The sequence below is a fragment of the Electrona antarctica genome, assembly GCF_951216825.1.
Source record: "Electrona antarctica genome assembly, chromosome: 17".
Classification (NCBI taxonomy): Eukaryota; Metazoa; Chordata; class Actinopteri; order Myctophiformes; family Myctophidae; genus Electrona; species Electrona antarctica.
Window position 1 is genome coordinate 37,600,207 of NC_136798.1, and position 27,992 is coordinate 37,628,198.

Below are 27,992 nucleotides of genomic sequence, written 5' to 3' on the forward strand. Positions count from 1 at the left end.
GTGTTGGAACCCATTTAAAAGAGCCTGCTTTTACACTGGGTAGTGTTTCTAGGACAACAAAAAAAGTTGTCTTATATTCGGGACAATACAGTACTTACATGTTTTACCCAAGTAAAAGTATCAATACTGCGATAGAAATACTTACAAGTTACAAGTATAAGTGCGTAATTCAAAATGTACTTGAGTTAAAGTACAAAAGTATTGGCATCAAAATGTGCTTGAAGTAGCAAAAGTAGAAAGTACTCATTATGCAGAATGTGTTTTTAAATGTATAAAATGTATACAAATTTGAAAATAGCTCACAAGCTCACAATGCATCGCGATGTGACGCATTGTAGATTGGCTAGTTTGTCACTAAGGCGGTTCTTTTTGCATTTAATATTAAATAATATTCAGGTCAAGGGTGTAATTACCAATTTCATACAAGACAAATAACGTAATAATATTCATGTTAACTTTGGCCTATATTGTTAATTTTCTGAATTGTTTTTAATCTTAGCTCAGAGATGCATCTGTAGCCTATATTAACTGTCAAGTCATGGGGGGCCATTTAACACACACACACACACACACACACACACACACACACACACACACACACACACACACACACACACACACACACACACACACACACACACACACACACACACACACACACACACACACACACACACACACACACACACACACACACACACACACACACAGATAGCAATGATAAAGATTGCTTTCCACACACTGGTGTGTTAACAGTCTCGTGTTGCCAGACTGTTGCACCTCAAAATGTTCAAAAGCTTCCGTGATAGTCTGGAGAAATATAGCTCCATGATGAGTAAAATATAAAGCAAAATGCCCTTAGTTTCTCGTTAAGTAACAGAATATATATATATTTTTTAAAGGGCATCTTCAGTTGAATTTATTACACAATAGGTCTACTTTGACCGTTTTGAATCCTGCACCTGACAAATAACTCAAAGTATGAAAACACTAAAAGTAAGCGTTAAAACGAAACTAACAAAGGCACACAAAAGAAACAACTAACTGAATTAGAACAGAAAAATAAATTCAAACAAACTAAAATATAAACTATAATGGAAAAAAAACTGGTATAACCTTGCTGTGAATCAATAGCAAGGTTGTTGCACAGTATGCGTATCGGAACGGGACATATGTAGCCAAAGAATGTTTGTATATCTGCAGAAAACGAGACAATATCTTGAGTCTCATAGTGCAGAAAAATATAGGGTTAATAGTGTCTGTAATCTTTGGACCATCATACAGGCACACCGATGCAAAAACAAACATCACACAAATCAAACATAATCAGGTCCCAAGAACCACAACAGGAGTCCTTATATGACCTACTTAATTTAGGCATTTAATCCTGGGGCTAGCGTGGGGAGAGGGGATCTACGGGTGGGTGCTGCAGTGCCTCTGGTCGCTGCCCACGCAGGCAGCATACGCCATGGCATGGGGTATGTAGCTCTGCTCATGGACGCCCTGGAAGAGGTGTGCCATGGGCCCGCAGGCCAGTACCGCCACATCCTCCCCGCCGTGCGTGGAGAGTTGGACGTAGTCCTTAGCCCCTGATGGATGGATAGACGGGGAGAGAGAGAGACATTAGAGACTATAGGGACGGATATCTAAACTCTTAAGGTCATTCCAGCACTCTTTTCTCCTGTAATATGTGGAAGAAAATATGTCTCTGGTTGAGTCTGGTAAGTAACCGAGGAGATAAAACCCATGAAGTTACATTGAAGTGAACACCCATTAACTCTTTCAGAGTTTCAAGTCGAATCAATGTAGTTGCTAGACTTCTCTATGGGAGAATTGCGTTTTTGAATGATTTATTCTCTGATTAAATTCTCTGTTGTGACTGTGCGACAACGAAAGACCTTCAGAGAAAGCTTGACTTGTCTGCTTCCAGGGAAAAAAACTGAGTTGATAAAATGTTTAGTTTTTGTGTTGGAACCCATTTAAAAGAGCCTGCATTTACACTGGGTAGTGTTTCTAGGACAACAAAAAAAGTTATGGCCGGTTGAAGTTTTATTTTCCAAATAACGTTTTTTCTGCTGGGCGTACACACCCATGCCATATCTCATTTTAAAGGGTGAGTTGTCTAGTTAAATTAAAATAAAATAAAAAGTTTCTCACATGTACCACTGTAGATATTTTGCCATCTATAAATAGCATGGTCAGTCATGACCAATCTGACCAATCCAGCTAAAACTGCCTATAACTCTGAATTGGAACATGATAGAAACTCAAATTATTTTTTGGATAAAATTAGACATTCTAACGCACATTGTGATATATACCATGTTTACATAGTCTTACCAGTATCTTGTCTATTCATGCATGTATCTCAAAAACCTGTTATGAAGAAACACAGTTTTGATAAAAAACACATCCAAGGACATTGTTTTGATATGACTTGGTGCCCATGATATGTATCAAAATATAGACTTGAATGTATACTGTATTATAAAAAGAAAAAGGAGTTCTTACCATCTACTAATACAGAGTAAATCACAGTTGAAACTCGCTTAGTCATATACAATAAACCTCACAATAGTGAACAAAATAGCCATGACAGGTCTAAGGGCCGATTCATACTCCTATTTTAGAGCTGAATAAAAGTCGGTTCGGCGCTGTAGAGCCTACAATGTGACGTCATTTGAGGTTCGGGGGGGGCGGGTACCGTCCTGAAGTCGGCTCTTCGGTGCTACTGAAAATTTCTGACGAGCCAAAATCATTTCGGCACTACAGCGCCGAAACAGCGATAAAATAGGAGTATGAATCGGCCCTAACTCATTGTAAAAGTATTTTATTTTTTATGACTACTAACATAATAAAATGATAATAAATATTACAGAAAATAAATAGGCCTACATACAAAACAGTTACTCCTCCCCAGTGTCCCCAAACCCAGTTGTTCTTGACGGTGTGTGTGTGTGTGTGTGTGTGTGTGTGTGTGTGTGTGTGTGTGTATGTAGGCTAAATAACACCCGTGTGAACTGAGTGGTGTAAGGTCTTATATAGACTGATCAGCTGTGGTCTGACGTAATGTCTGACGTAATGAAATCACACCCGTGTGAACTGGGTGACCATAGCAACCATGCTAATTTTTTTTGGTACGGACAGACACGTAAACTAACAAAGCCAGTTGTAGGAGTGGTTTACACCACTCAATTACACCACTCAAAAACACCCAACAACTGCCCCCCTGAAATGAATGAATGAATCCGGTTCAGTGTCGGAGAACGCCATCGCAGTCTTGACTCTTCATCATCCTCCTCCTCCTCCTCAGCCCATACTTCTGGTCTCAGGTCTAAATGAGTTAAAGCAGTGGTTTCCCAAAGTGGGGTCCGGGGACCCCCAGGGGTCCTTGAGGGTAGCTAAATGATAGTTTGGAACCAAATGGACCCTTTACTTATGGGTCTGTAACTCAGAGTGTATAAATGGAACCAAATGGACCCATTTGTACACTCAGAGTTAAATTAACCGATTTTAGAGCTGTAAAGATCTTCTCTCACGGGGGACCCCCTGGCATAATCTCTTCAAATGGGGGTCCGTGGGCTAATTAGTGTAAATTTGGGGGTCCTTGACATGAAAAAGTTTGGGAACCCATGGGTTAAAGGGCTGCAGTGACCGTCAGAGGACTGACTAATGGCAGGGGCGTCTTACTTGTGTCAACGTCCCGGAGGTCGGGGCGCATGCCATTGACATACCCAGGTCCGTTGGTGTACATCAGAGTAGTGAAAGGCAGAGAGTCTCTGTCAAGAGAGGCAGCTTTACCTAGAAAACACAGCCATGGAGATTTGTTCTTCACACAACGATATTTAGATTGGAGGAAAGAAATTGCCGATACATGCATTCCATCCAGCTTTCTCTCTTTATCACATTCACTTGGGTTACAAATTACAAAGAAGAAAAACAACAAAAAAGGTGTTGTAACCTGCCGTTTTTTTCTTCTTTCTAATTATTTGTTTGGTCCAAAATATTGTTTGTGTTGTCATGAGTTGTCACGACTCGAGTTGGCTTTGTCCGCGGCGTAACCGTCTTTAAATAAATACTTTAAGAAATGTCTATGAGGAAAATGCATTGGGTTTCATTTCAGGGTAGGAGGCGGGACTGCGACGCTCTATTATGCACATCGAGCAGGCCAGCAGTGCAGGAGGTAACAAGACAACTCACCCCTTTTCTGTTTTCCTCCCGGAATTTTCCCCAGTGAGGGGTGGGAGAGGCTGGACAGCAGACGGCTGGACTTTGAATTTATCTAACTATAAACTTTCACGGCAGCAGACAGCCTAAGTACAAATATAATTTATGAAAAGCTACTACAGTGAAGTCTGTTCACAGAAGTTGTTGTAGGCTATGTGGGGATTATCTGACGAGGTACCATTTGAGTGGGAAAAATCTTACATATACTAAATAATACTAAATTGTTTATAGGGTCAATATAAGTAAAATAATATAGCCTTTCCACAGGAGTATCTTTTTATATTTGTCCAAAAAGAATACAAACAGCCAATAGCATATTACAAAGTTATCCCCCTCACTGGGGAAAATTCCGGGAGGAAAAACGGGCAAGCACCGGGGTGAGTTGTCTTGTATTCGTGCAGGACCTGAGGGTGGGGGGGGGGGGGGGGGGGGGGGTTGGGACATATCTAGGCAGGCAGTCATGTAGGAAGGTGCGAGACCATTGAAAGCTTCATAAAGTAAGTAAAATGCCTCTTGTCCAACACAACACACACCACACACATACCAACCATTCCATTGGCATGGATTAAAGCAAAAGTAAAACCTCAACACTGAAAATGTTACGATGTTTTAGCCTGACCAGCTGTAAAATATATATTTGAGGCCATGCATGTTCCTGGAAGATGCTTCTAAACTTATTTTTTATTGCTAGTTTGATCACTTCAAATACTCTTTCATCTTAAAATAACTAATGACCGAAAATAGCCAATCTACAAGTTCACATGAACGCCAGCTTGTAGAGCTGCTATTTATTAAGGGAACCCCTTTTGGTGTTTGAAGCATTATGTTACACTTTAGCTATTGAAAAATAGCAGATCTACAAGCTCATAGCGCGGCACCGAGTGCCACGCTATGAACTTGTAGGTCTGCTATTTTTGAAAAATTGTGAAAATGTGGCGCAAACCTTGGACTATTCTTTCAGAGTGACCGATTTTAACTCAAATCTTTGCTTCTGGGGGTGCCCCTGGAACATCATATTTTGAGATGGGGGTCGGCGGCCAATTACATGTAATTTTTGGAGTCCTTGACATGAAATATTACAATTTACAATTTAGGCATTTAGCAGACGCTCTTAATCCAGAGCGACTTACATTAAGCAATAACAAAAGCATGGCATACATCACATATATAAAAAGTAGTTATCATGAATCATGCGTAGACTAAGAACGTAACAGTGGAGTATCTATGTAAACTATACATACTATACTATATAATATATTATACATGTGTACTATAAAGTGCTATGACTACATAAAGTGCAATTCTAGAGCTGTCTACGTAACAAGCTATAAGTCTGTTTAAAATACTATCTAAGTCTACATAATGTGCTATCTAAGGGGCTAGGCTAGGGCAAGTGCTACGGGCCATGGTGGAGTCTGAAGAGGTGGGTTTTCAGACTACGGCGGAAGATTGGGAGTGATATAGGCCTAGAAACATATTTCAGAAAACTGTCAGGATTTCATGGGTTAGGCCTAAATGGGTTAACGCAACAGTTCACAAAAAATGCTAGTAACAGTTGCTTAGTGGTGTCTGTGTTGTGTCAGTGTGGTCGCGGTGCAGTTTTAATTCCGTCGACTAATACTGATGAAAAGTGTCCGTCGACTAACCTTTTTTAAATGGAAACTACATGAAAACTCAGCTAATATATTGACAATTTCGTCAACAACTAGACAAAAAAGTTTGCAAGGGACTAGTAGTGGACAAGAGATCCAGTATAAGTAAAAGACAAGTCCTTTTACACTAGGTTGCGTGCTGAAAATAGTCGACTAATCAACTGTAGATTTAGTCGACTAAAATCTTATATTTAGTCAACTAAAACTAGACCAACACTAAAACATTCCAGGTGACTAAACAGTGTGTGTGCGTTGTGTCCTGTCTGTGGTGGTTTGTCTGAAACCATTTAATGCCCTCCCTCTCTGTTGCAGAACTAGGTGGAGGGGTGGTCTCTTTGACCTTAAAGATGGAGTGCCATAGTTTTGTACTTTGTTTTAACTGTCTATGGAGTCTAATATTTATTGTTATGGACCTTGTAGTCTGAAATAAAGATTGATTGATTGATTAATAGACCACCAGGTGTGTGTGTGTGTGTGTGTGTGTGTGTAGGGTATGGGAGTAACTGTGTACATACAACAAAACAGTTAGCCCATGAGTGGGTTTTGGGGTTCTGGCAAATGCTCTTTATTTTTCTTTTGGCCAAAAAAAACAAAAACAATACAGCTTCAGATACATTCCATTGTATAACTGGTGTCATATTTCCATGAACACAATAATAATTGTTTAGTTAAGCAATATTAAACGAGAAGGTGTGCTTTACCATCAAAATTGACTGTAAAGCACGACCCTGTAATAATTTGTGAATATACAGTTACCCTTAAAAAAAACCTCAATTTTATTATAACTAAGAAATTCGCTAAAATAAATAATATTTTTCTAATGACAGATGAAGCCACTAGACCAAAAATGTTCCACGAAAATCGCTAGCATAGCAACCCAGCTCTGGGAGATCAGAACAGCTAATAGAAACATAATATGTTTTGATTAGGTGTTCCATCATGCTAGTTTAAGCACGGCTAGATGCCTACTTCAACCAATCAGATTGCTTTCTCGAAACAACCCGTTGTATAATTTTCATTATGGTCTCTCTTTCATCATTGTTCATCATTAATTATTCAAGGGGAAAAAAATTAAAAGCACTTCACCTTCATTTTAAGGGGAAGGCATGATGCACTCATGTAGCAAAGTTGACATTCGTTGACTGGCCATGTCACAAAAAATGGATTAGGATTTGAAAATGTTAGGCTTAAGAGTCCCTCTCATGGAGTCATTTTATTTGAACCGTTGTGTAGGAAAGCTTACACAATAGAAGCCCACCACACGTTACAGTGCTTGTCATCAAGCAACATTGGATTTACTTGTGAGCGATTGTGTTTGGCAACAGAAATGCGTGCGCGCACACACACACAGACAGCATGCATGCAAAGTAGTAATCTAAAGTTGGCCTCTGGATGGCATAGAGTATGGTTTAATTGTAGGATACTTGGCGTATTAATGTAACTGACTAACTGTTGTGTCAAATGTAAAAAGAAAATAAGAAAATCAGCGTCACATTTGCTCAAATTTGTCAAAACACAAACACTCGACTTAATTAATGCAAAGTTGCAAACAGTTCAGAAGTCTTCTTATTAATAAACAATGAATGATCATTACAAAATACACTAGTAGGCAATGTATGGAGCATCATGCTACACATGTGGGTGTGCTGATGTCTTTTGAGTGAATCCATACTACTGTAGCTCTTGTCACACTGTCCACGATAATGATCGTTTCTCTTTCATATGTGTGTGCTCATGATGATGAAGGCACTGTATCCGAGTAAAAATACTTCCACATGTACAACATATAAAGGGTTTCACGTCTCCTGTATTCATAAGACAGTGAAATTCTAGCCTGCATAAGTAGGTAAAAGTCTTTCCACACTCGTGACACTGAAAGGGTTTCCTTACTGCGTGCTTAATCCTGTGAGCTTTAAAACGATCCAATTGAGTAAAAGTCTTTCCGCACTGGACACAGTGAAAGGGCTTCATTCTGTGAAGTTCTAAAGCCTCTAAGTGCTTAAAAGCCTTTCCGCACTGGTCACAGTGAAAGGGCTTCTCCTCTGTGTGAGTTTTCTGATGTCTTTTTAAGCCAGATGTCGAATTGAAGCTTTTCCCGCATTGATCGCAATGGAAAGGCTTATGACCTCTGTGAAGTCTCTGGTGAACACGCAGATTACCAATGTTGTTGAAACCGTGTCCACATTCGACGCAGTGGTAAGGCTTCTCTCCTGTATGGACGAGCACATGTCCCTTCAGAGTTGTTCTTGAAACAAAACATTTCCCACATTGTTCGCAACGGAAGCGCTTCTCTCCAGTGTGCTTGTACTTAATATGACTATTTAAAGCAGATCTGGATTTATAGCTTTTCACACACGGACCACATTTGTAGGGTCTCTCACCCGTGTGAACTAACTGGTGTGACTGGAAGTGAGATTTTGCTTTGAAGTTGATCCCACACTGGTCACAGTGGTATGGTCTTTCTCCAATGTGAACTAACCTCTGGTGTTTGTAAAGAGTGGAAATATGACTGAAGTGTCTTCCACACTGGTCACAACCATAGGGTTTCTCTCCTGTGTGAACTCTCTGGTGTCCACGGAGGTGAGCTTTTGTTTGAAAGTTTTTACCACACTGGTCGCAGTGGTATGGTCGTTCTCCCATGTGAACTCGCTTGTTGTGCGAGTTAAGAGAGTAAATAGTACAGAAGTGTTTTCCACATGTGTCACATCTATAGGGTTTCTCTCCTGTGTGCATTCTCTGGTGTGCTTGAAGCGCGGGCGGTCTATTGAAGTGTTTCCCACACTGGTCACAGTAGTGGTGTTTTGGTGTAGCCAATCTTCTTTTTTTATTTACTGCTGGTAGGACAGGGGTGCCAGACTGATGATGCAACTCTGGATTGAAAACAAAGCGAAATGGAAGATAGATGAGAGGTAGAAGGATACCGTATTTTAGGCATTTACATTAAAGGCGTAGTGAAACGGAAATGGTGGACATTTTATTTTGAAGTTTCAGATGGTCTCAAGTTGAAACACCGCTATGAAGTTTCTGAACCAATCAGAGCGTTGCATCCCTTCAGGGGATGGGACGGTAGCTAGGGACGGGTAGCTATGCTACGCAGGTCAGCGTGTGGATGTTTGTTTACAAATCAGATAGTTGGCCAGCTTCACCAGTTTACACTTAATGTGGCTTATTTCTACCCTATAATGTTTTCAGATACATTTTTAGCGTGATGATTAAGTTGAAACCGAGTAATACACTCTCTGGATGTTATCTTGAATGGGAATAAAAACGGAAGATTTCTGTAATCAGTAGCAGCTGTGCAGCCTGTGCTGGACGGATGCGGAGATATGGGGAATTAAACTGGTGAGCTTCATTTTTATTGGCTTTTATCGATGTGGGCCTCGACACGTCATCACGCAGCACGTTTTCAGGAAGTAATAAAACATCTTTTTTATGGACTTTTGATATAAAAACACACAAAAATGAAATTTTCAATTTTTTTGGCATCCATTGTTAGGTATGCCCATATGATGACCATGGATATGGTCTAAAAGTGTTTTTCATTTCACTACACCTTTAACCCATTCAGCAGTGGCACAGAGTGCCGCTCTACGAGCTTGTAGATCTGCTATTTTTGAAAAATCTTGAAAATGTGGCGCAAATCTTTGAATATATATTCTTTCAGAACGTTTTTAACTCAACTCAACTCAATATGTTGGTCCCTGGAACAACATATATTCAGATGGGGTCGGTGGTCAATTCCATATCATTTTTGGCGGTCCTTGACATGAAAATGTTTGAGAACCACCGACATAGAAACACATTTGTAGAATCATCCTCAGGTCAAAATGGGTTAACACATTGACTGACAGAATTGTTCCAGTCTGCAGTCCCTTCATTGCTACCTGATCCAGCCGAGGCTTTTATTTTGAAGACCCCAAAATGAAGCTAAACCGCCTAAAGCCGATTTGGCTGCCGTCTTTTTATAAGTCATCCGAAGGGTTAATATTGTAACCGTGAGGTAGCGACGATATAGGATTAAGGATTCAGGGAAGATTGCAGTTATCACAGAAGTCTATGGCCATCTTGGTCAGGACACTATGCCGGTTTAACGCTAGCTATAGCAACCACAAGCTAACCAGATGATAATAACTTTCATAATTAATAATAGGATTGAGTGTGGAAATATAGGGCCAGAGCGTAGGGAGGAGTTCACTCAGAACGGGTTATTCTGGTTGCCATTTTCCTGCCTACCAGTAGGCTATATTAGTAGGCCGCTAGGCTACATATTTCAGCCTCACTGTGGAGACATATACCATTGTACATATCTTCCCTTTCTTGTTTCTTGGGGAAAAAAATAACACGATGGGAACTATGCACAAAAACGTGATTCTGATTCGCAAATCACAGGTCCACTTGCTGACTTTGACCTAGTCATCTTCAAGGTTTATAGCACCAGTGATTAAAAACGGTACATACCGATCCTGTACAACTTCACTACGGGTTGCATCCTTGCATCGAACGGTCCACGGCCCTCGTCCATCTCTCGCCGTTCCTCCGACAAGGTTGAATATCTTTTAGAAGACCGCTCTCTCTCTGTGGCAGTGAGAAAGTTCAGATATGAAGTCAGTTCAACTGCTGCCAACAGGCTTTCTGCAGTATCTACTAGTGTGGTGATTGAATTATAGTGCGAGAAATAATAAAAACACGGTTTCACGATTATATTATTGGATGTATAAAAATCACATTCAGCATTTGTAAATGTATGTTTTCTTGGTTGGCTTTCTTAAAAAAGGTGCTGTCACAAGTAATACAGTAGCCAAATAATGCATGTTCACTGAAACACCATGTGATATTTGGCACTGCTGACCAGGTGTGTAGCATGGATAAAATGACTGACTGGGAAAATTAGCATCGCGGGGGGGGGGTGGGTAGCGCAGCGCATCTCCGGCCAATAGGTGTGAACGGTTTTGCCGACGTGCTATTGGGGGACCTTTTAAAACAAAGGCGGCTTGCATGCTGTGGTTTGCTACTTAACAGAAATGTGCATGCACAAGGGCTGCCAAAGTATAGGCTCTCTTTTGTTGTTTTTCTTGTTTTTTCGCCCCCTTTCGTCGAAGTTAGACTGGGCAAGCTCTAAACCAGTGGTTCCCAAACTGTGGTGCGCAAACCCCTTGGGGTGCGCGGACGCCCTCTAGGGCAGAGGTTCTCAACCCGTGGGTCGCGACCCCTCGGGGGGTCGCCAAATTATTTTAGGGGGTCCCCAAATTATTAAAAAAAAAAAAAAAAAAAAAAAAAAAAAGAATTTTTTTAAATTTTATTTTCACGATTTTTCAAAAATAGCAGACCTACAAGCTCATAGCGCGCCACTCGGTGGCGCGCTATGAGCTTGTAGATCTGCTATTTTTCAATAGCTAAATTATAACAATGCTTAAAACATCAAAAGGGGTTCCCGCCCAAAATGGTTTAAGGTTATTGTAGCAGTCAATTTATATTGGGGGTCGGGAGGGGGCGGGGCGGGGGTCCCGATACATTGCCAAAGCATTTCCGGGGGTCCCCGACCAAAAAGGTTGAGAACCCCTGCTCTAGGGGGTGCGTGACATGAAAAGGGTAATTGCGGTTTTACGGTGTTATTTAGCACAAACGGCGAAATCCAGTAAACCACTGTTGTAAGGAGATGTATAGAGAACCTGCAAGTCTCTCAGTGTAGTAACGTTGTCATTATTTGCCATAATCATTAAAACAAATTATAGTTTTCGGCCAAATGCAACTAGACTTAGCGTTGGGGGTGCGTCAGTAGGTCAGGAGGTAACAGGGGGTGTGTAACGGCCCGGATTCAAACTCGGGCCTCCCGCGTGAAAGTCCAACATCTTAACCACTAGACCAAAGGGATATTCCTCTGGACTGGGGGAGATATTAGACTTTTGAGGCCATCAGGCAGAGGCTCTGAGCCACTCTGCTACAGGTGCACGGCCAAAGAAGTTTGGGGACCGCTGCTCTAAACTGACTGGGCCACGTGTGTGTGTGTGTGTGTGTGTGTACACACGCTCACTGGGTTATAATTTCCAGCCCCTCGGAAATTATTTCTGGCCTGTGAGATTATTTGGAGAATTATATATATATATTATTTTCCTTTTGGAGTGACAGTCCCACATATACGCCATTATGGCTAATGTGATAATGTCCAAATTGAGAATTGTACCACCTTAAGGATCAGATCTTATTAAACTTGGTGAGAGTGAATATCTGAGGCGAGCAGAGCAGACAATTAGCAGCAGTGAGTAGTCACAGACAGGCAGGTTTCTCCTGCGCAGTGCACAGCACACATGGACCTCGTCAAAGTGCTGTGTCTAATTGAGTGGAAAACATTCTGAAGGTGCTATGACTATCCATGCTTCAACTTGCTGTATAAATTATATTCTTTGCAAGCAGGCAGCCAAAATGTCACGGCAAAGCCTTTGTGTAACTTCAAAATGGCTTTGCATTGACGATAGCCCAGGTAGGATAAACTGTCCATATTCCTATATAAAACGGCCTGATTTCACTGTTTCCACTTCTTTATACTTATGTAGGCTATTACAGCCTTTATCTCAACCAATAATACAGGCGCTGCGCCTGGCTAGCCTGGCTAATAAGCCAGACCGAATCAGCCGTTGGCAAAAAAAATTTGCCTGCCGGCGGATTACGGTCTGGAGAGGCTCAATTGTATGCCCATTTCCTACACCAGAGAACTGGTGTGGCCAATCGGGACACGGTATGCAATATGGGCGGGCTTTGGTACAGTGACGTTCAATGCTTGAGACCTTTGACTGACAGTAGCTCTGACCAATTGCGTCAAAGAGAAAATGTTTGAACCCGCCCCCCGGGAAACAAGATCCATACACAGCATCTCCAGACTCAAATACCACACGACAGTGTGATTAGCGCCTGGCCACGTAAAAATTAGACGGTAAAACCGAGTACCGCATTTTTGAGGGAGACATGAAACAAAATAGCAGATCCACAAGTTCAATGTAAATCAGTTATTTTTGCAAATCTTATGATGTTTGAAAATGTATGAATATTTCTAACCCTAATAGTAAGTAAGGTGTGTGCTGCTGCTGTCCTGTAAAATTAAGATATGATATTGGGAACACAAGTTAGCCAAATTGCGGTTTAAGTTGTAGGAAAAGCAAACACGCCAGGGGACAGAATTATGTCGCTATGAATGCTTTAAATGCAAATAGTACTCAAATTGTTTACTTAAGTGAAAGTATCAATACTGCAATATAGAAATTACTCGCATTGCAAGAAAAAGTCCAGAATTCAAAATGTACTTGAGTAAACGTACAAAATATTGGCATCAAAATGTACTAAAAGCACCAAAAGTACTTTTTACTTCAAGTAATGTCCCATTTCAAGTTTTCAAATGTATTAAAAAATGTATACATTGCAAAAATGTTTTGCAATGTGAGCTTGTAGATTGGCTATTTTCAAATGGGCCGAAATGTATAAAATATATGTATAAAATATATCAAATCAGTTTGAATTTGCCTCATGTCCACAAGCCCAATTATTCAACCTTACTTCAAAGACAAGCATTAGTCATTGGCAGAGTTGTACAGGTCACCTTTTTTTTACCCATTTTTGGGTAAAAAACACCTTGATCTCTCTCTCTCTCTCTCTAATGAGGAGTGTAACCAACCTTGGTGATGGTGGGTTATCTCAGGTGTGGTTCAGCTGAGTTGAGCAGGATTCTAAATCAAACACAGAACAAAGAATATCAGTATATTCATATAGTGATATTACATTTAGTTTAATATCCAGTCGATTGATTTATTGAATACTTTATTACTAACAATATTGTTAACAGTTTGACTAAAGCTTAATTTCACCATTCTAAATGTATTAGTAGTAGTTGTAGTAGGAGTAGATTGGAGTGGCATATTGTCAGTATTAGCCAGGGCATGGTAATCTATTTTGTTCTGGGACATAATACTGTACTCAGTACAGTAATGGTGCATTCACACGGACAGATCCAAAGATTAAGATACCAGTCTATCATTCAATGTCAATGTCAGGCAGCGACATGAAGATGCAAAGATGCATCTGAGTTTGTAGCTGCTGCAAAAGATACAAATAAGATGAACTGGCTTCAACTTCAGATACCAAGATACAAAGCGACAAATTATGCTGTGAATCTTTGTATCTTTGCATTGGCCCATGTGAAAGCAGTGCAGCACCATAACAGAATCCACAAAAGGGAATCCAAATGGATGAAAAAACTCCACGAGTGACATCATCGTTAGGCAGATTGTTTTAAACCAGATTTAAAAATATATATATTTGGATTTGTATAATCGTGAGAACGATGGCTTCCATTTTCACATTGCAACTTTTCAGTTTTATAATAGCTTGCATTCTCTATCGATGATGTCACTGGTGGATTTCTGAACCGCCCACAGCCCTCCTATTAGACACAGACAGAGTAGAGAAGAAATTGTGCCATTTTATCATGATCATTAGTGAGGACCAATTATAAGAAGATAGGTTGAAAAGTGATGAAGTGGTCCTTTAATATCAAATCTAAATTGAATCAAGGAACTTATATTACGGTCTGAGGTGCACTCAACAGTCAAAGTAATCTTGAAAATGACACCAGAGTAAGTAAAACACCCATTTAAAACGGCAAAAATGGGGTAATCGGGCTACCTGATTAGCTAATATTTTGATTTTTTTAGGGCTGACCCAAAAAAGTAGAATATTCAAAGCTATGTTTGATGGCATGAAATTCGAACGTGTATTCAAATTGTTTCTTTTTTTCATGTTTTACCACCCCTACTACAAGGCAGTCAAGGCTACAAGCCAACAGCGCATTGCAGCATGTTGCGAGCTTGTAGATCTGCTACCCTTCAAAGCCATGTGCTTGAGCTCATTATTTTAATAAAATGTCAGACAATCACAGTTCATACGCCTCGTCCTGTTTTCAGACAGTTTTCACTGAGACCATGTGATAGTAGTAAATATTAATCTAAATCTATATATAATATTCTAAATATGTATTTCAGATGTCTAAGAATGCCCAAGTAGAAAATACAATTAAATAAGGGGGATGCATATTATGGACCCCTAAACCGTTTGCCATATGTAGGACTAGGAGTAAGCTTTGCATCACATTGTCTGACTGGCCCTCAGAACATAGATATTTTATATACACTGCTAGCTCCATATGTGCCCTCTCCCTACGCTCATTCTCATCTCGGAGCTACAGAATGAGCGTAGGGAGAGGGCACATATGGGGCTAATACACTGCTTGCTCTGTTAAAGAGTTATTGAAGAAATTGAACATTTGCTTGGGTAACGTGTTTTCCTCAGAAATCCCACCCGGTCTGGCTTAATTTATGCTCCTTCGCACGATGAAAATATAGTAGCCTAGAGAGCTGCTTGTATCATCATAGTTTTAATAAATAAATAAAATGACGTACGTGGGCTTGTATGCCTATACATCTGCCATTTTTGAGGAGCAGCACCGTCGTGTGATGAAGCTAGCCTAAGATTTAGACCCTCGTAGATGTATATTTTATCGGTTCTGACAGTATCAATCTACTGTAAAATAAAATACATTACGAGATAACGAGAATCTAAATCTATGATATGAACTGATTATGTACACTGTAGAAAAGGCAAAAGTTCTCCTACATGCAATGTAATATCACTTATTTATCAGCCATTCTACTGAAAGACGAGTATTCTATATTATGTCTGCACAATATGTGGTTGTTTTCACACGTGTCAGAGGGTTTTAATGAAGCGTTAAGACTTTACTTACGTTCCACTTTGAGTTTATCAGAAATAAACTGTGGAATTGTGGATGCTTCTTGTGGCCACAGGACGCGGCCATTAAAACGTGATGACGTAGGCAGCACGCAGCAGACAGACGCTCATTATAGATATACGTCACCAGTGGTTCTCAGCCAGTGGTCCGGGGACCGGCTGTGGTCCTTCAGGGGGTTCCAGGTGGTCCCCAGCCAAATGATGGAGAGTTGGTAAATGATGGTAACCAAATGGACCCTTATAGATGTTTAACTCTTGAGAGTGTATGCCGAATAAATAATGGGCCTTGATGTGAAGAGGGTTAAAAATCAGTGGTGGGAAAAAGTAGGCTACTCAATTCTGTAAAAGTATATCAATACTGCAGTGCATTGTAGCCTACAAGTGAAAGTCCGGAATTAAAAATGTAGGCTACTTGAGTAAACGTACACAAGTAGCTGTTGTAGCCTCCTTAAAGTACCAAAAGTAGAAAGTACTCTTTATGCAGAATATCTAATATTTTAAGTTTTCAAATGTAGGCCTATCCAAATCTTTTGAAAATAGCAGATCTACCAGCTTTTTGACTGACTGACTGATTGATTGGGGGGCAGTTCAAACATGATTATTTTTCTGGATCTATATGGACACTTTATAACTTATATACCGTATTATACATTTATTTTAGTAACTGACTACATAATCGTAGTTTATAGTTATAATGTGCTGTTCCACTGAACTTATAATGCAGTTATGGCAAGCACTTTAATAGCCTATAATACTTTATAAACATTAAGAGTAAATATAAACATATAGACCCCAGATGTTCTGAGATTGCTAAACACACTACAGTAAGGTCCTAGTGAGGAGGTTAACAAAAGGATAAAGCCAATAGCCAACTTTTCTATTAATTTAATGAACACTCAAATAAATAAAACACAAAAGGACTGTTTTATGGGCACTACCTAAGGTTATACGATGCCCCCGCCCGTGTGGACTTTTAAGGTAATGGAGGTAACAGCAGCTGCATTTCTGTTTCCACAGTATGCAGCAAGGTATACTTTTTGTTTTTGGTTTGTAGTGGCAGAAATGAATATGAGTGAGAGGCTAAATGGCTGAAAATGCAAAAATAAATACATAATAATAATAAACAGATAATATCTGTTTAGTCCTTCTAAACAAAATAATTAACAAATAGAGCTTTAACTTGATATGTTAATCAAGAAATGCCAATTACAACAACTTTAAGGCCTTGTGTTGCGGAAATGTAGGCAGTGACTTAAAAGTAAAATTTTATGTTGTTACACTAAGCGACATACTATAGGACACGAGACACAGTCCATATTGTCTTTTTGTAACTCATTAAGACCTGAGGCCGACTGATACAAATGTCTTCTAGTTCAGTAGTTCTCAAACTGTGGCGCTAAGGACCCCCGCATTTATATGCATTAGGCCGTGGAAACAGCTGGAGAAGATGGCGCAAGACAGACAAGGGTTGAAACGCTTCATCAATGGCCGTAAGTAAGGACTATGACTACACATTTATGCAAGGTTTCATTCAGATTGGAGCCCTGTTGACTTCCCATTCTAAAATACTGATCAGTGATCAGATCACCCCTAAAAATATTCTAAAAACACTCAAATATACAACCTCACTATAAAACCAATACATTAGTCAGACTTTGACATGGAATGCAGTTCATCATTAACACTATGTCAACTAATTTAAATGGCTATGTACAGTAAAGAACAGTTAACAGAGAAGAACATAGTAACAACCAACTTAACACATAACTTTTAGAGATTGTATTTGCTCGTTTGTACAGGAGTACAATCTTCAATAATAAATCAAAGTGGTCATGTGAGAAGGTTCACATGGCATGTGGAATCAAATTAATACACAGGTGCAAACAATGTTAAATGTAACCTCATACCTCATACAAAGGAAAGTATAGAACTAGGTCTTGTAAACTGTTTTTTCCCCTCATTTTTAAAGAAAAAGCAACACAAAAAAGGCACAAAATCCTGTGTTCCTTTAGTGTTCAGCAGAAACCACGGTTTCTCAACATCAGGTCTGGGGACAACTGGGGATAACTTGAGTGTATACTTAAGTTAAACTAACAAAACTATGGCTTACAAAGTTAGCAATGTTACTTTCTATGGATAAGTAGTAGTTCTATGGACTTCACTTTATCACCAATAACATCACTAACCATCATTAAACATTATATACATATGCCCAACTAAACCGCGTCAAGAGTCAAGGGCACCGACTCGTTCTCCATCTTTGTTCCCTATCCAAATCTAAGGCAGCCGTAGCCCGTTATGGAACTGGATTGACTTCTACGCCTGAAATGTGTCACTGGAAGAAGTCGTTACAAAACTCATCCACCTGGGCCGTGGCTTAGCGGTCCAGGCACCTTGGCTGGTAGTCCAGTCTGGCAGCCTTTACTGCATGTCTCTCTCTCCCCATTTCCTGTCAGCCTACTGTCTGTCCCTCCTCTATAAAAAATATAAAATAAAAGGCGAAAGCCATAAAAAAACATTTTTTATGGAAGAAAAAACTCATCCACCACTGCTTTGTCCCAGACTAGTAACCTGCTGCCCATAGTGAAGTTCCAGCAGAGTGTGAGGAGCTTGGAAAGAGCTTCAAGAGGTATGCCTGGAGTGTGAATAAGGTTCAAGGTTGTCATTAAGACCATTAATCATCCTTAAGATCCTAAAATTGAGTAACTGCGTTGTTCCACACTTACACAGACCTTCGCTGGTAACATACATCATGCTTTTTTAATGGCCCATATCTATTATTTTGATTAAGCACTTAATATAAGCCCCATTTTATACTTTGTCAAACAATAGCGTCACTCACAAATTGTGAAAATAGCTTATCGACACGATCACGTCACATCATATGGTAAAGCATTGTGGGCTTGTAGATCTGCCATTTACAAATGTTAGTAGTGTGATTAACTGTTGAAGCCCTAAATTAACCCAGAGCAAAACTTCACCTTATCACCACCATCATTAACATTATATACTGTAATGATCAGAAATGTATAATATAGACCTTAGATACAATTATAGGAATGTATTATGTGTTACTTGATTGTCCTAGGCCACAACACAATCATTAAGATCCTAACATCGATTAAAGCCTCACCTAACTGTGTTGTTCCACACTTGCACTGACCTTCCCTGGTAAAAACTTCAGAGGCGTATCTGAAGTGCCAACACATGGAAGAAGTGTGTCAGTGAAGGTGTGCGTGAAGGTGTGCATGTGCGTGTTAGTGTCAGGATCAGAGAAGGACAGCTTTCCTTCGTTCCAGTCCAGCTGGACTCTGATCCTCTGAGGCTTCTGCTCCACGGAGAGAACAGTGGTCACTGGCCTGCTTTTGTTGACTCTCCAGGATGTGGTGTATTTACCTTCCGATAACATTAGTCTCCATAATTGACCCACACCATATGCTTTTCTCTGAAAAGTATCCGTTACCACACCTAGAGACCAGTTTGTATTATTGGCTCCAACCTCAACATCCCAGCTGTGAGTCCCTGAGTTAAAGCCCTCGGAACCCAGGACGAAGGTCCAGTGGGCAAACCTCTCCGGGTTTTTGGGAAGCTTCTGACTTCCTACATGACTCACACTGGTCAGATCATCAGACAGCTTGAGACGTGGATGGGCAGTGTTGGGGTCCAGAATGACAGGAGTGTAGGAGACAATGTCCTTCATCTTGTTCCAGACTCTGAAGGTCAGGTTGCCCAGGTGTTTGGTCACGTCTATCAGTGGTCCTGAGACCAGCTGTGGGTCCTGCAGTGTGAACTGGACTATTTCCATTGTGGTCTTGTAGTTCTGCAGGAATGTGATGTGTTCAGCTCTCAGCTCCTCCTCTATGGCTCTGATGTTGTTTGAAATGGTTAATATGTCTCTGTTCAGAACCTCAATCTTCTCCTTCATCATCCGACTCTTCTGCTGCTCTTCCTCCCTCAGTGCAGCGATGCTGGCCTCCTCTTCCTCTTGTAAAAACTGATGAAGCTTCTTAAACTGTTCCTTAATCTGTGTCTCTGTGTGCCGGGCCTGAGCATTAAAGTATCTTGCTGTTCGGTGACTTTTCCTTTTGACTTCATTAAAGACCTCCAATTTCTCCTGTAAAGGCTTCAGTAATTTCTGGACTACCTCCTTGTGCTCCAGTGCAGCTTCATCGATGGGTCTGAAACTGTGGTTGGTGTGTTTTTCTGAATGAAGACACACAACACACAATGGCTGTTGACATTCCTGACAGAACAGTTTGAGTTTCTCAGCATGCAGACTGCAGAGATCCTCAGGCCCTGATGAAGTTCGCTGGCGCTTTGAAGCTCTCTGATGACTTTCATATATGAAGGCCTCACACAAGTTCTTCAGAGCCAGGTTGCGGGGTGGATCACCCCGCAAATGTATTTCCTTACAAACTGGACATTCATTTATTCCCTTTTGTCTCCACCAATTCTGCAGGCATTCTTTACAGAAGCTGTGGCTACATGACAGGATAACAGGATCTTTAAAGATGTCATGACACACAGGACAGGAATAATCTTCTTCTGGACGAGACGACTTGGAAGCCATTCTGTCTCTAAGTGAAGTTTCGAACACTCTCTGCTCAATTTGGGAAGTCAGTGAGTGGTGATGATAACACTCCCTCCTTCCCTGAAGTGACTTTGACTGTGAAATGGTGGTTGTTAAAGTCCATTCAGCTGACAGAGCCAGCAGCAGGTTCCAGTGGTCTGGGTCACTATTCCCTCTTGTAGCTGTCAATGGAAAGACAGTCTGTCCTCCTCGCTGGAAGTTGTGGCTTCGATCTGAACGTCAATCGCATCCAGTGAGTCTGGCAGGGGGTGAAGCTCTGACAAACTACAGACCTATTGCAAAGCACACACACACACACACACACACACACACACACACACACACACACACACACACACACACACACACACACACACACACACACACACACACACACACACACACACACACACACACACACACACACACACACACACACACACACACAATACTTAATTTACAAATACAAAATGTATTGGAAGGCAACACTGGCCCCTAAAGCATTGGTATGGCTCAAATACCTCATGATGTGTCTACATTTAGAGAAAATAAAGTTTGAAGGGGACACTGGGAAATGTGAAAGTGTATGCCTGGGGCAATATGATAACAAACATATTGCTAAATTAACAACGCTAATTAAAACAACTGGCATCAATGAGACAGACAAGCTCTGCCAGCACATGTCAACCGTTTTTCACTGCACTAGTGAAAAAAGGGAGTGCAGGCATTAGAATAATATGTGTCCTGCTGTTTTGTACAGGGAATAGATGGCATTCTTCAAAAAAGCAGGCTGCAATCTGTCCGTTTATTCACAGAATCTCATTTTCATTTATTTTCTCTTTTTCACTTTCAGTTCAATCATGAATCTCATATCCTCAATAATCACATATTCACAATTAACGTACTGTTTATACTCTCCTACATATTGTTCTGTTTTCTGTTTCAACAATATTATTGTTAACAAAATACAGCTGTGTGCTCCAAAACTTTGTCTCTTAACACTGTTACTTTAACTTTTTTGTTTACTTTTAGTACTGTAATAAATCGATTTAATAAAAAAAAATACTTTGGCCTCTAATTTCCATATTTAGGAGTAATCGTACAACTCATTGAATTTAAAAAACACCTTAAGAACAGATACACTTTATTTGTCAGAAGATAGTGTAAAATCGGCAGCCATTGTGTTATGCAAAATAGAAGGTTAAAACAAAAAATGTTGCTCTCCTTGGGTAAACATGTTTTTTAGATTCAGCCACTTTGAAGTATGTAAAATGGCTTCGTATCAATTTTATAACAAAACGCCTTTAAGTTCCAACCACATTATTTCAGAAATAACACTGGTCTGCCGGGTGACGGGGGTTATTTCTGAAATAATGTGGTTGGAACTTAAATTATGCTGCATTCATTTAATGCAGCATAATTATTAAAATACCATTTTCGCCGCGCGATGGAAATACCGTAGAAAACCTACAATAAGCTCACTCACAGTCCGTCGCGCATGTGACGAGTTAATACTAATTAATAACATGAGTATGAATCCGGTTTATGTACAACTGCTACTGACAGACGATTATTCTATGTTATTTCTGCACAATGTGGTTGTTTCTCCACTTATTAGGGTTTAATGAAGCGTTAAGACTTACTTTAAGTTTCTCCAAAATAAACTGTGGATGTTGTTGCCACAGGACGCCGCCATTAGCATTAAACGTAATGACGTGGATACATAGATATACGTCACCAGTGGTTATCAACCAGTGGTCCGGGGACCAGCCCATGGGACCAGCCAGCAGTGGTCCTTGAGGGGGTTTCAGGTTGTCCCCAGCTAAATGATGGTCCAGTTGGTAACCAAAAGGAGTCAAGGACCCATATAGACGTAGTGTAAAATGAAACCAAATGGACCCTAAATTACGGGTCCATTTGGTTTCATTTTACGCTCTCAAGGGTGCATGCAAGAGTGTATGCCGAATAAATAATGGGCCTTCCTTGCCCTAATAATCAGACAATCAGTGTGTAGTGCATGGTGTAGAGTAGGAGAGTAGCGACACGCTTTGATCTCGCCGCAAAGCGGGTGCCTATGGGCTTGTGGCAGCGGTGGCCGAACGGATAGCGGCGCGGTCTTGATACCGGAAGGTTCCTAGTTCGAATCAGCCGTCCGACACGTTAAAATTACCAGCGCTGAAGTGCCCTTGAACAAGGCATTGAACCACTACGATGAAATGTGTTCTATGAGCAGGGCCTGGCTGGAAACAAGTTATTGAGCTTAGCCCAGATACCCTGGGTAAATATAGATTTCATTTAATTTCATTTCTATAGTTCCACTTCCAAACATTGCTCCTATGGCTGGAACTATCACTATCCCATTGAGATAGAATGAGCACTTTCGCATTCCATTGTTACAATGGGAGTCAACGCTAGTGTCGCCACTCTCTTACTATATTACTCTGGCCCTAATGCCCTTGATGTGTGAAGACTGAAGAGGGTTGAAAACCATGTAGGCTACTGCACTGGAATAGACTAACAGTAACAGAATGTAGAATTGGTACATTTCAAACGAAAGTACACGTTAATCCAACATAACTGATTCTGACACTTGAGGATAGATCCAGAAAAGGCACAAAGACTTGAATTTTATAAGTGCCTTTGATGCTTTAAGTGTTACTAAAATGACTTTACCGCAGATCTATGTTCTGATACTGCTAAAACACACACTTGTGTAGCCAATATTATTAAAACTCCACGCGCACTTTTCTATTAAATTAATGAACAATGAAATAAAATACTGTTGAGTTTTGTGGAAACTAAGTTTATACGATGCCGCCCCCGTGTGGACATTTAAAGTAAAGAACAGCTGCATATTTCTGTTTCCATACAGTTTGCAGAAGGTTGAGTTTGCACAAGAAGCTAAAACGAAGGTATTATTAATTAACTTTGATGTAGGCAGCAGTATTGACTTAGTCAAATAGTAGGCCTATATGTTGTTACCTGTTGTTACACAGGTTATGATGAATTCCTGTTCTGTTCTTTGTCTATATAGAAGTGTCTATTTGTACGTCTCTAAATGTTTTGATGAATTGAACATGGTGGACCCTCTTGTAAACAAGTGTAATGCTTAATTGGGTCGTCCACTCACAGTTAACAGCCTTAATTTGTATTGAGTTTGTGCTTGAAATGTACTGTAATTCTGCAAACTGTTAATAAATATTTCAATCAATCAATCAATACACTAAGCAAGCAAAGCGACATATAGACACGATCGAGACACAGTCCTATTATTGTCTTTCTTTTGACCCAATAATACCTGAGGCAGATTCTACAAATGTCTTCTAAATCAGTAGTTCTAAACGTTTCGGTGCTAATTAATGACCCGCAAATTGACATGCATCCGGCCGTCGACCCCCATCTGAAAATGTTGTTCCTGGATAACAGTGGGTTTGTTCATAACTCCATAGTTATTAGACACTACAGACTACAAGATTAATGAACAAGATTTGAAACCATGTTGGTAAACTTGTAAACTGTTTTTTCCCCTCATTTTTAAAGAAAAAGCAACACAAAAAAGGCACAAAATCCTGTGTTCCTTTAGTGGTCAGCAGAAACCACGGTTTCTCAACATCAGGTCTGGGGACAACTGGGGATAACTTGAGTGTATACTTAAGTTAAACTAACAAAACTATGGCTTACAAAGTTAGCAATGTTACTTTCTATGGATAAGTAGTAGTTCTATGGACTTCACTTTATCACCAATAACATCACTAACCATCATTAAACATTATATACATATGCCCAACTAAATCGCGTCAAGAGTCAAGGGCACCGACTCGTTCTCCATCTTTGTTCCCTATCCAAATCTAAGGCAGCCGTAGCCCGTTATGGAACTGGATTGAATTCTACGCCTGAAATGTGTCACTGGAAGAAGTCGTTACAAAACTCATCCACCTGGGCCGTGGCTTAGCGGTCCAGGCACCTTGGCTGGTAGTCCAGTCTGGCAGCCTTTACTGCATGTCTCTCTCTCCCCATTTCCTGTCAGCCTACTGTCTGTCCCTCCTCTATAAAAAAATATAAAATAAAAGGCGAAAGCCATAAAAAAACATTTTTTATGGAAGAAAAAACTCATCCACCACTGCTTTGTCCCAGACTAGTAACCTGCTGCCCATAGTGAAGTTCCAGCAGAGTGTGAGGAGCTTGGAAAGAGCTTCAAGAGGTATGCCTGGAGTGTGAATAAGGTTCAAGGTTGTCATTAAGACCATTAATCATCCTTAAGATCCTAAAATTGAGTAACTGCGTTGTTCCACACTTACACAGACCTTCGCTGGTAACATACATCATGCTTTTTTAATGGCCCATATCTATTATTTTGATTAAGCACTTAATATAAGCCCCATTTTATACTTTGTCAAACAATAGCGTCACTCACAAATTGTGAAAATAGCCTATCGACACGATCACGTCACATCATATGGTAAAGCATTGTGGGCTTGTAGATCTGCCATTTACAAATGTTAGTAGTGTGATTAACTGTTGAAGCCCTAAATTAACCCAGAGCAAAACTTCACCTTATCACCACCATCATTAACATTATATACTGTAATGATCAGAAATGTATAATATAGACCTTAGATACAATTATAGGAATGTATTATGTGTTACTTGATTGTCCTAGGCCACAACACAATCATTAAGATCCTAACATCGATTAAAGCCTCACCTAACTGTGTTGTTCCACACTTGCACTGACCTTCCCTGGTAAAAACTTCAGAGGCGTATCTGAAGTGCCAACACATGGAAGAAGTGTGTCAGTGAAGGTGTGCGTGAAGGTGTGCATGTGCGTGTTAGTGTCAGGATCAGAGAAGGACAGCTTTCCTTCGTTCCAGTCCAGCTGGACTCTGATCCTCTGAGGCTTCTGCTCCACGGAGAGAACAGTGCTACTTACAACACTGCTTTTGTTGACTCTCCAGGATGTGGTGTATTTACCTTCCGATAACATTAGTCTCCATAATTGACCCACACCATATGCTTTTCTCTGAAAAGTATCCGTTACCACACCTAGAGACCAGTTTGTATTATTGGCTCCAACCTCAACATCCCAGCTGTGAGTCCCTGAGTTAAAGCCCTCGGAACCCAGGACGAAGGTCCAGTGGGCAAACCTCTCCGGGTTTTTGGGAAGCTTCTGACTTCCTACATGACTCACACTGGTCAGATCATCAGACAGCTTGAGACGTGGATGGGCAGTGTTGGGGTCCAGAATGACAGGAGTGTAGGAGACAATGTCCTTCATCTTGTTCCAGACTCTGAAGGTCAGGTTGCCCAGGTGTTTGGTCACGTCTATCAGTGGTCCTGAGACCAGCTGTGGGTCCTGCAGTGTGAACTGGACTATTTCCATTGTGGTCTTGTAGTTCTGCAGGAATGTGATGTGTTCAGCTCTCAGCTCCTCCTCTATGGCTCTGATGTTGTTTGAAATGGTTAATATGTCTCTGTTCAGAACCTCAATCTCCTCCTTCATCATCCGACTCTTCTGCTGCTCTTCCTCCCTCAGTGCAGCGATGCTGGCCTCCTCTTCCTCTTGTAAAAACTGATGAAGCTTCTTAAACTGTTCCTTAATCTGTGTCTCTGTGTGCCGGGCCTGAGCATTAAAGTATCTTGCTGTTCGGTGACTTTTCCTTTTGACTTCATTAAAGACCTCCAATTTCTCCTGTAAAGGCTTCAGTAATTTCTGGACTACCTCCTTGTGCTCCAGTGCAGCTTCATCGATGGGTCTGAAACTGTGGTTGGTGTGTTTTTCTGAATGAAGACACACAACACACAATGGCTGTTGACATTCCTGACAGAACAGTTTGAGTTTCTCAGCATGCAGACTGCAGAGATCCTCAGGCCCTGATGAAGTTCGCTGGCGCTTTGAAGCTCTCTGATGACTTTCATATATGAAGGCCTCACACAAGTTCTTCAGAGCCAGGTTGCGGGGTGGATCACCCCACAAATGTATTTCCTTACAAACTGGACAATAATGTATTATTCTCCAACAATTCTGCAGGCATTCTTTACAGAAGCTGTGGCTACATGACAGGATAACAGGATCTTTAAAGATGTCATGACACACAGGACAGGAATAATCTTCTTCTGGACGAGACGACTTGGAAGCCATTCTGTCTCTAAGTGAAGTTTCGAACACTCTCTGCTCAATTTGGGAAGTCAGTGAGTGGTGATGATAACACTCCCTCCTTCCCTGAAGTGACTTTGACTGTGAAATGGTGGTTGTTAAAGTCCATTCAGCTGACAGAGCCAGCAGCAGGTTCCAGTGGTCTGGGTCACTATTCCCTCTTGTAGCTGTCAATGGAAAGACAGTCTGTCCTCCTCGCTGGAAGTTGTGGCTTCGATCTGAACGTCAATCGCATCCAGTGAGTCTGGCAGGGGGTGAAGCTCTGACAAACTACAGACCTATTGCAAAGCACGCACACGCACACACACACACACACACACACACACACACACACACACACACACACACACACACACACACACACACACACACAACTTAATTTACAAATACAAAATGTATTGGAAGGCAACACTGGCCCCTAAAGCATTGGTATGGCTCAAATACCTCATGATGTGTCTACATTTAGAGAAAATAAAGTTTGAAGGGGACACTGGGAAATGTGAAAGTGTATGCCTGGGGCAATATGATAACAAACATATTGCTAAATTAACAACGCTAATTAAAACAACTGGCATCAATGAGACATACAAGCTCTGCCAGCACATGTCAACCGTTTTTCACTGCACTAGTGAAAAAAGGGAGTGCCAGTGTTACTGTTACAGGCATTAGAAGAATATGTGTCCTGCTGTTTTGTACAGGGAATAGATGGCATTCTTCAAAAAAGCAGGCTGCAATCTGTCCGTTTATTCACAGAATCTCATTTTCATTTATTTTCTCTTTTTCACTTTCAGTTCAATCATGAATCTCATATCCTCAATAATCACATATTCACAATTAACTTACCGTTTATACTCTCCTACATATTGTTCTGTTTTCTGTTTCAACAATATTATTGTTAACAAAATACAGCTGTGTGCTCCAAAACTTTGTCTCTTAACACTGTTACTTTAACTAGTCTTTTTTTGTTTACTTTTAGTACTGTAATAAATCGATTTAATAAACAAAAAATACTTTGGCCTCTAATTTCCATATTTAGGAGTAATCGTACAACTAATTGAATTAAAAAAACACCTTAAGAACAGATACACTTTATTTGTCAGAAGAAATCGGCAGCCATTTTGTTATGCAAAATAGAAGGTTAAAACAAAAAATGTTTCTCTCCTTGGGTAAACATGTTTTTTAGATTCAGCCACTTTGAAGTATGTAAAATGGCTTCGTAGCAATTTTATAACAAACCGCCTTTAAGTTCCAACCACATTATTTCAGAAATAACACTGGTCTGCCGGGTGACGGGGTGTTATTTCTAAAATAATGTGGTTGGAACTTAAATTATGCTGCATTAATTTAATGCAGCATAATTATTAATACCATTTTCGCCGCGCGATGGAAATACCGTAGTAAACCTACAATAAGCTCACTCAGTCCGTCGCGCATGTGACGAGTTAATACTAATTAATATCATGAGTATGAATTGTTGTTTCTCCACTTATTAGGGTTTAATGAAGCGTTAAGACTTACTTTAAGTTTCTCCAAAATAAACTGTGGATGTTGTTGCCACAGGACGCCGCCATTAGCATTAAACGTAATGACGTGGATG

At 40.5% G+C, this 27,992-nt stretch overlaps 2 protein-coding genes across 3 annotated transcripts; both read right to left on the reverse strand.

Annotated features, from left to right (window-relative positions):
* Positions 1-908: 908 nt before the first annotated feature.
* On the reverse strand, positions 909-15,752 carry LOC306940941 (alkaline phosphatase, tissue-nonspecific isozyme-like). Of its 2 annotated transcripts, XM_079526213.1 has the most exons (5): positions 15,667-15,752; positions 13,543-13,594; positions 10,338-10,454; positions 3,691-3,801; positions 909-1,589 (listed from the first exon to the last, which is right to left on the reverse strand). In XM_079526213.1, the coding sequence occupies exons 3-5, from the start codon at positions 10,399-10,401 to the stop codon at positions 1,414-1,416; spliced, it is 351 nt and encodes a 116-aa protein (XP_079382339.1). In that variant the 5' UTR covers positions 10,402-10,454; positions 13,543-13,594; positions 15,667-15,752; the 3' UTR covers positions 909-1,413. The 2 variants fall into 2 exon arrangements, 1 of the variants encoding a protein (XP_079382339.1); XR_013792084.1 differs by lacking the exons at positions 909-1,589; positions 3,691-3,801 and adding an exon at positions 7,061-8,749.
* Positions 15,753-17,435: 1,683 nt separating this feature from the next.
* LOC306941097 (uncharacterized protein) lies at positions 17,436-27,962 on the reverse strand. The gene is made up of 3 exons (XM_079526403.1): positions 27,914-27,962; positions 24,952-26,673; positions 17,436-20,474 (listed from the first exon to the last, which is right to left on the reverse strand). The coding sequence occupies exons 2-3, from the start codon at positions 26,378-26,380 to the stop codon at positions 18,805-18,807; spliced, it is 3,099 nt and encodes a 1,032-aa protein (XP_079382529.1). The 5' UTR covers positions 26,381-26,673; positions 27,914-27,962; the 3' UTR covers positions 17,436-18,804.
* Between the last annotated feature and the right edge of the window lie 30 nt (positions 27,963-27,992).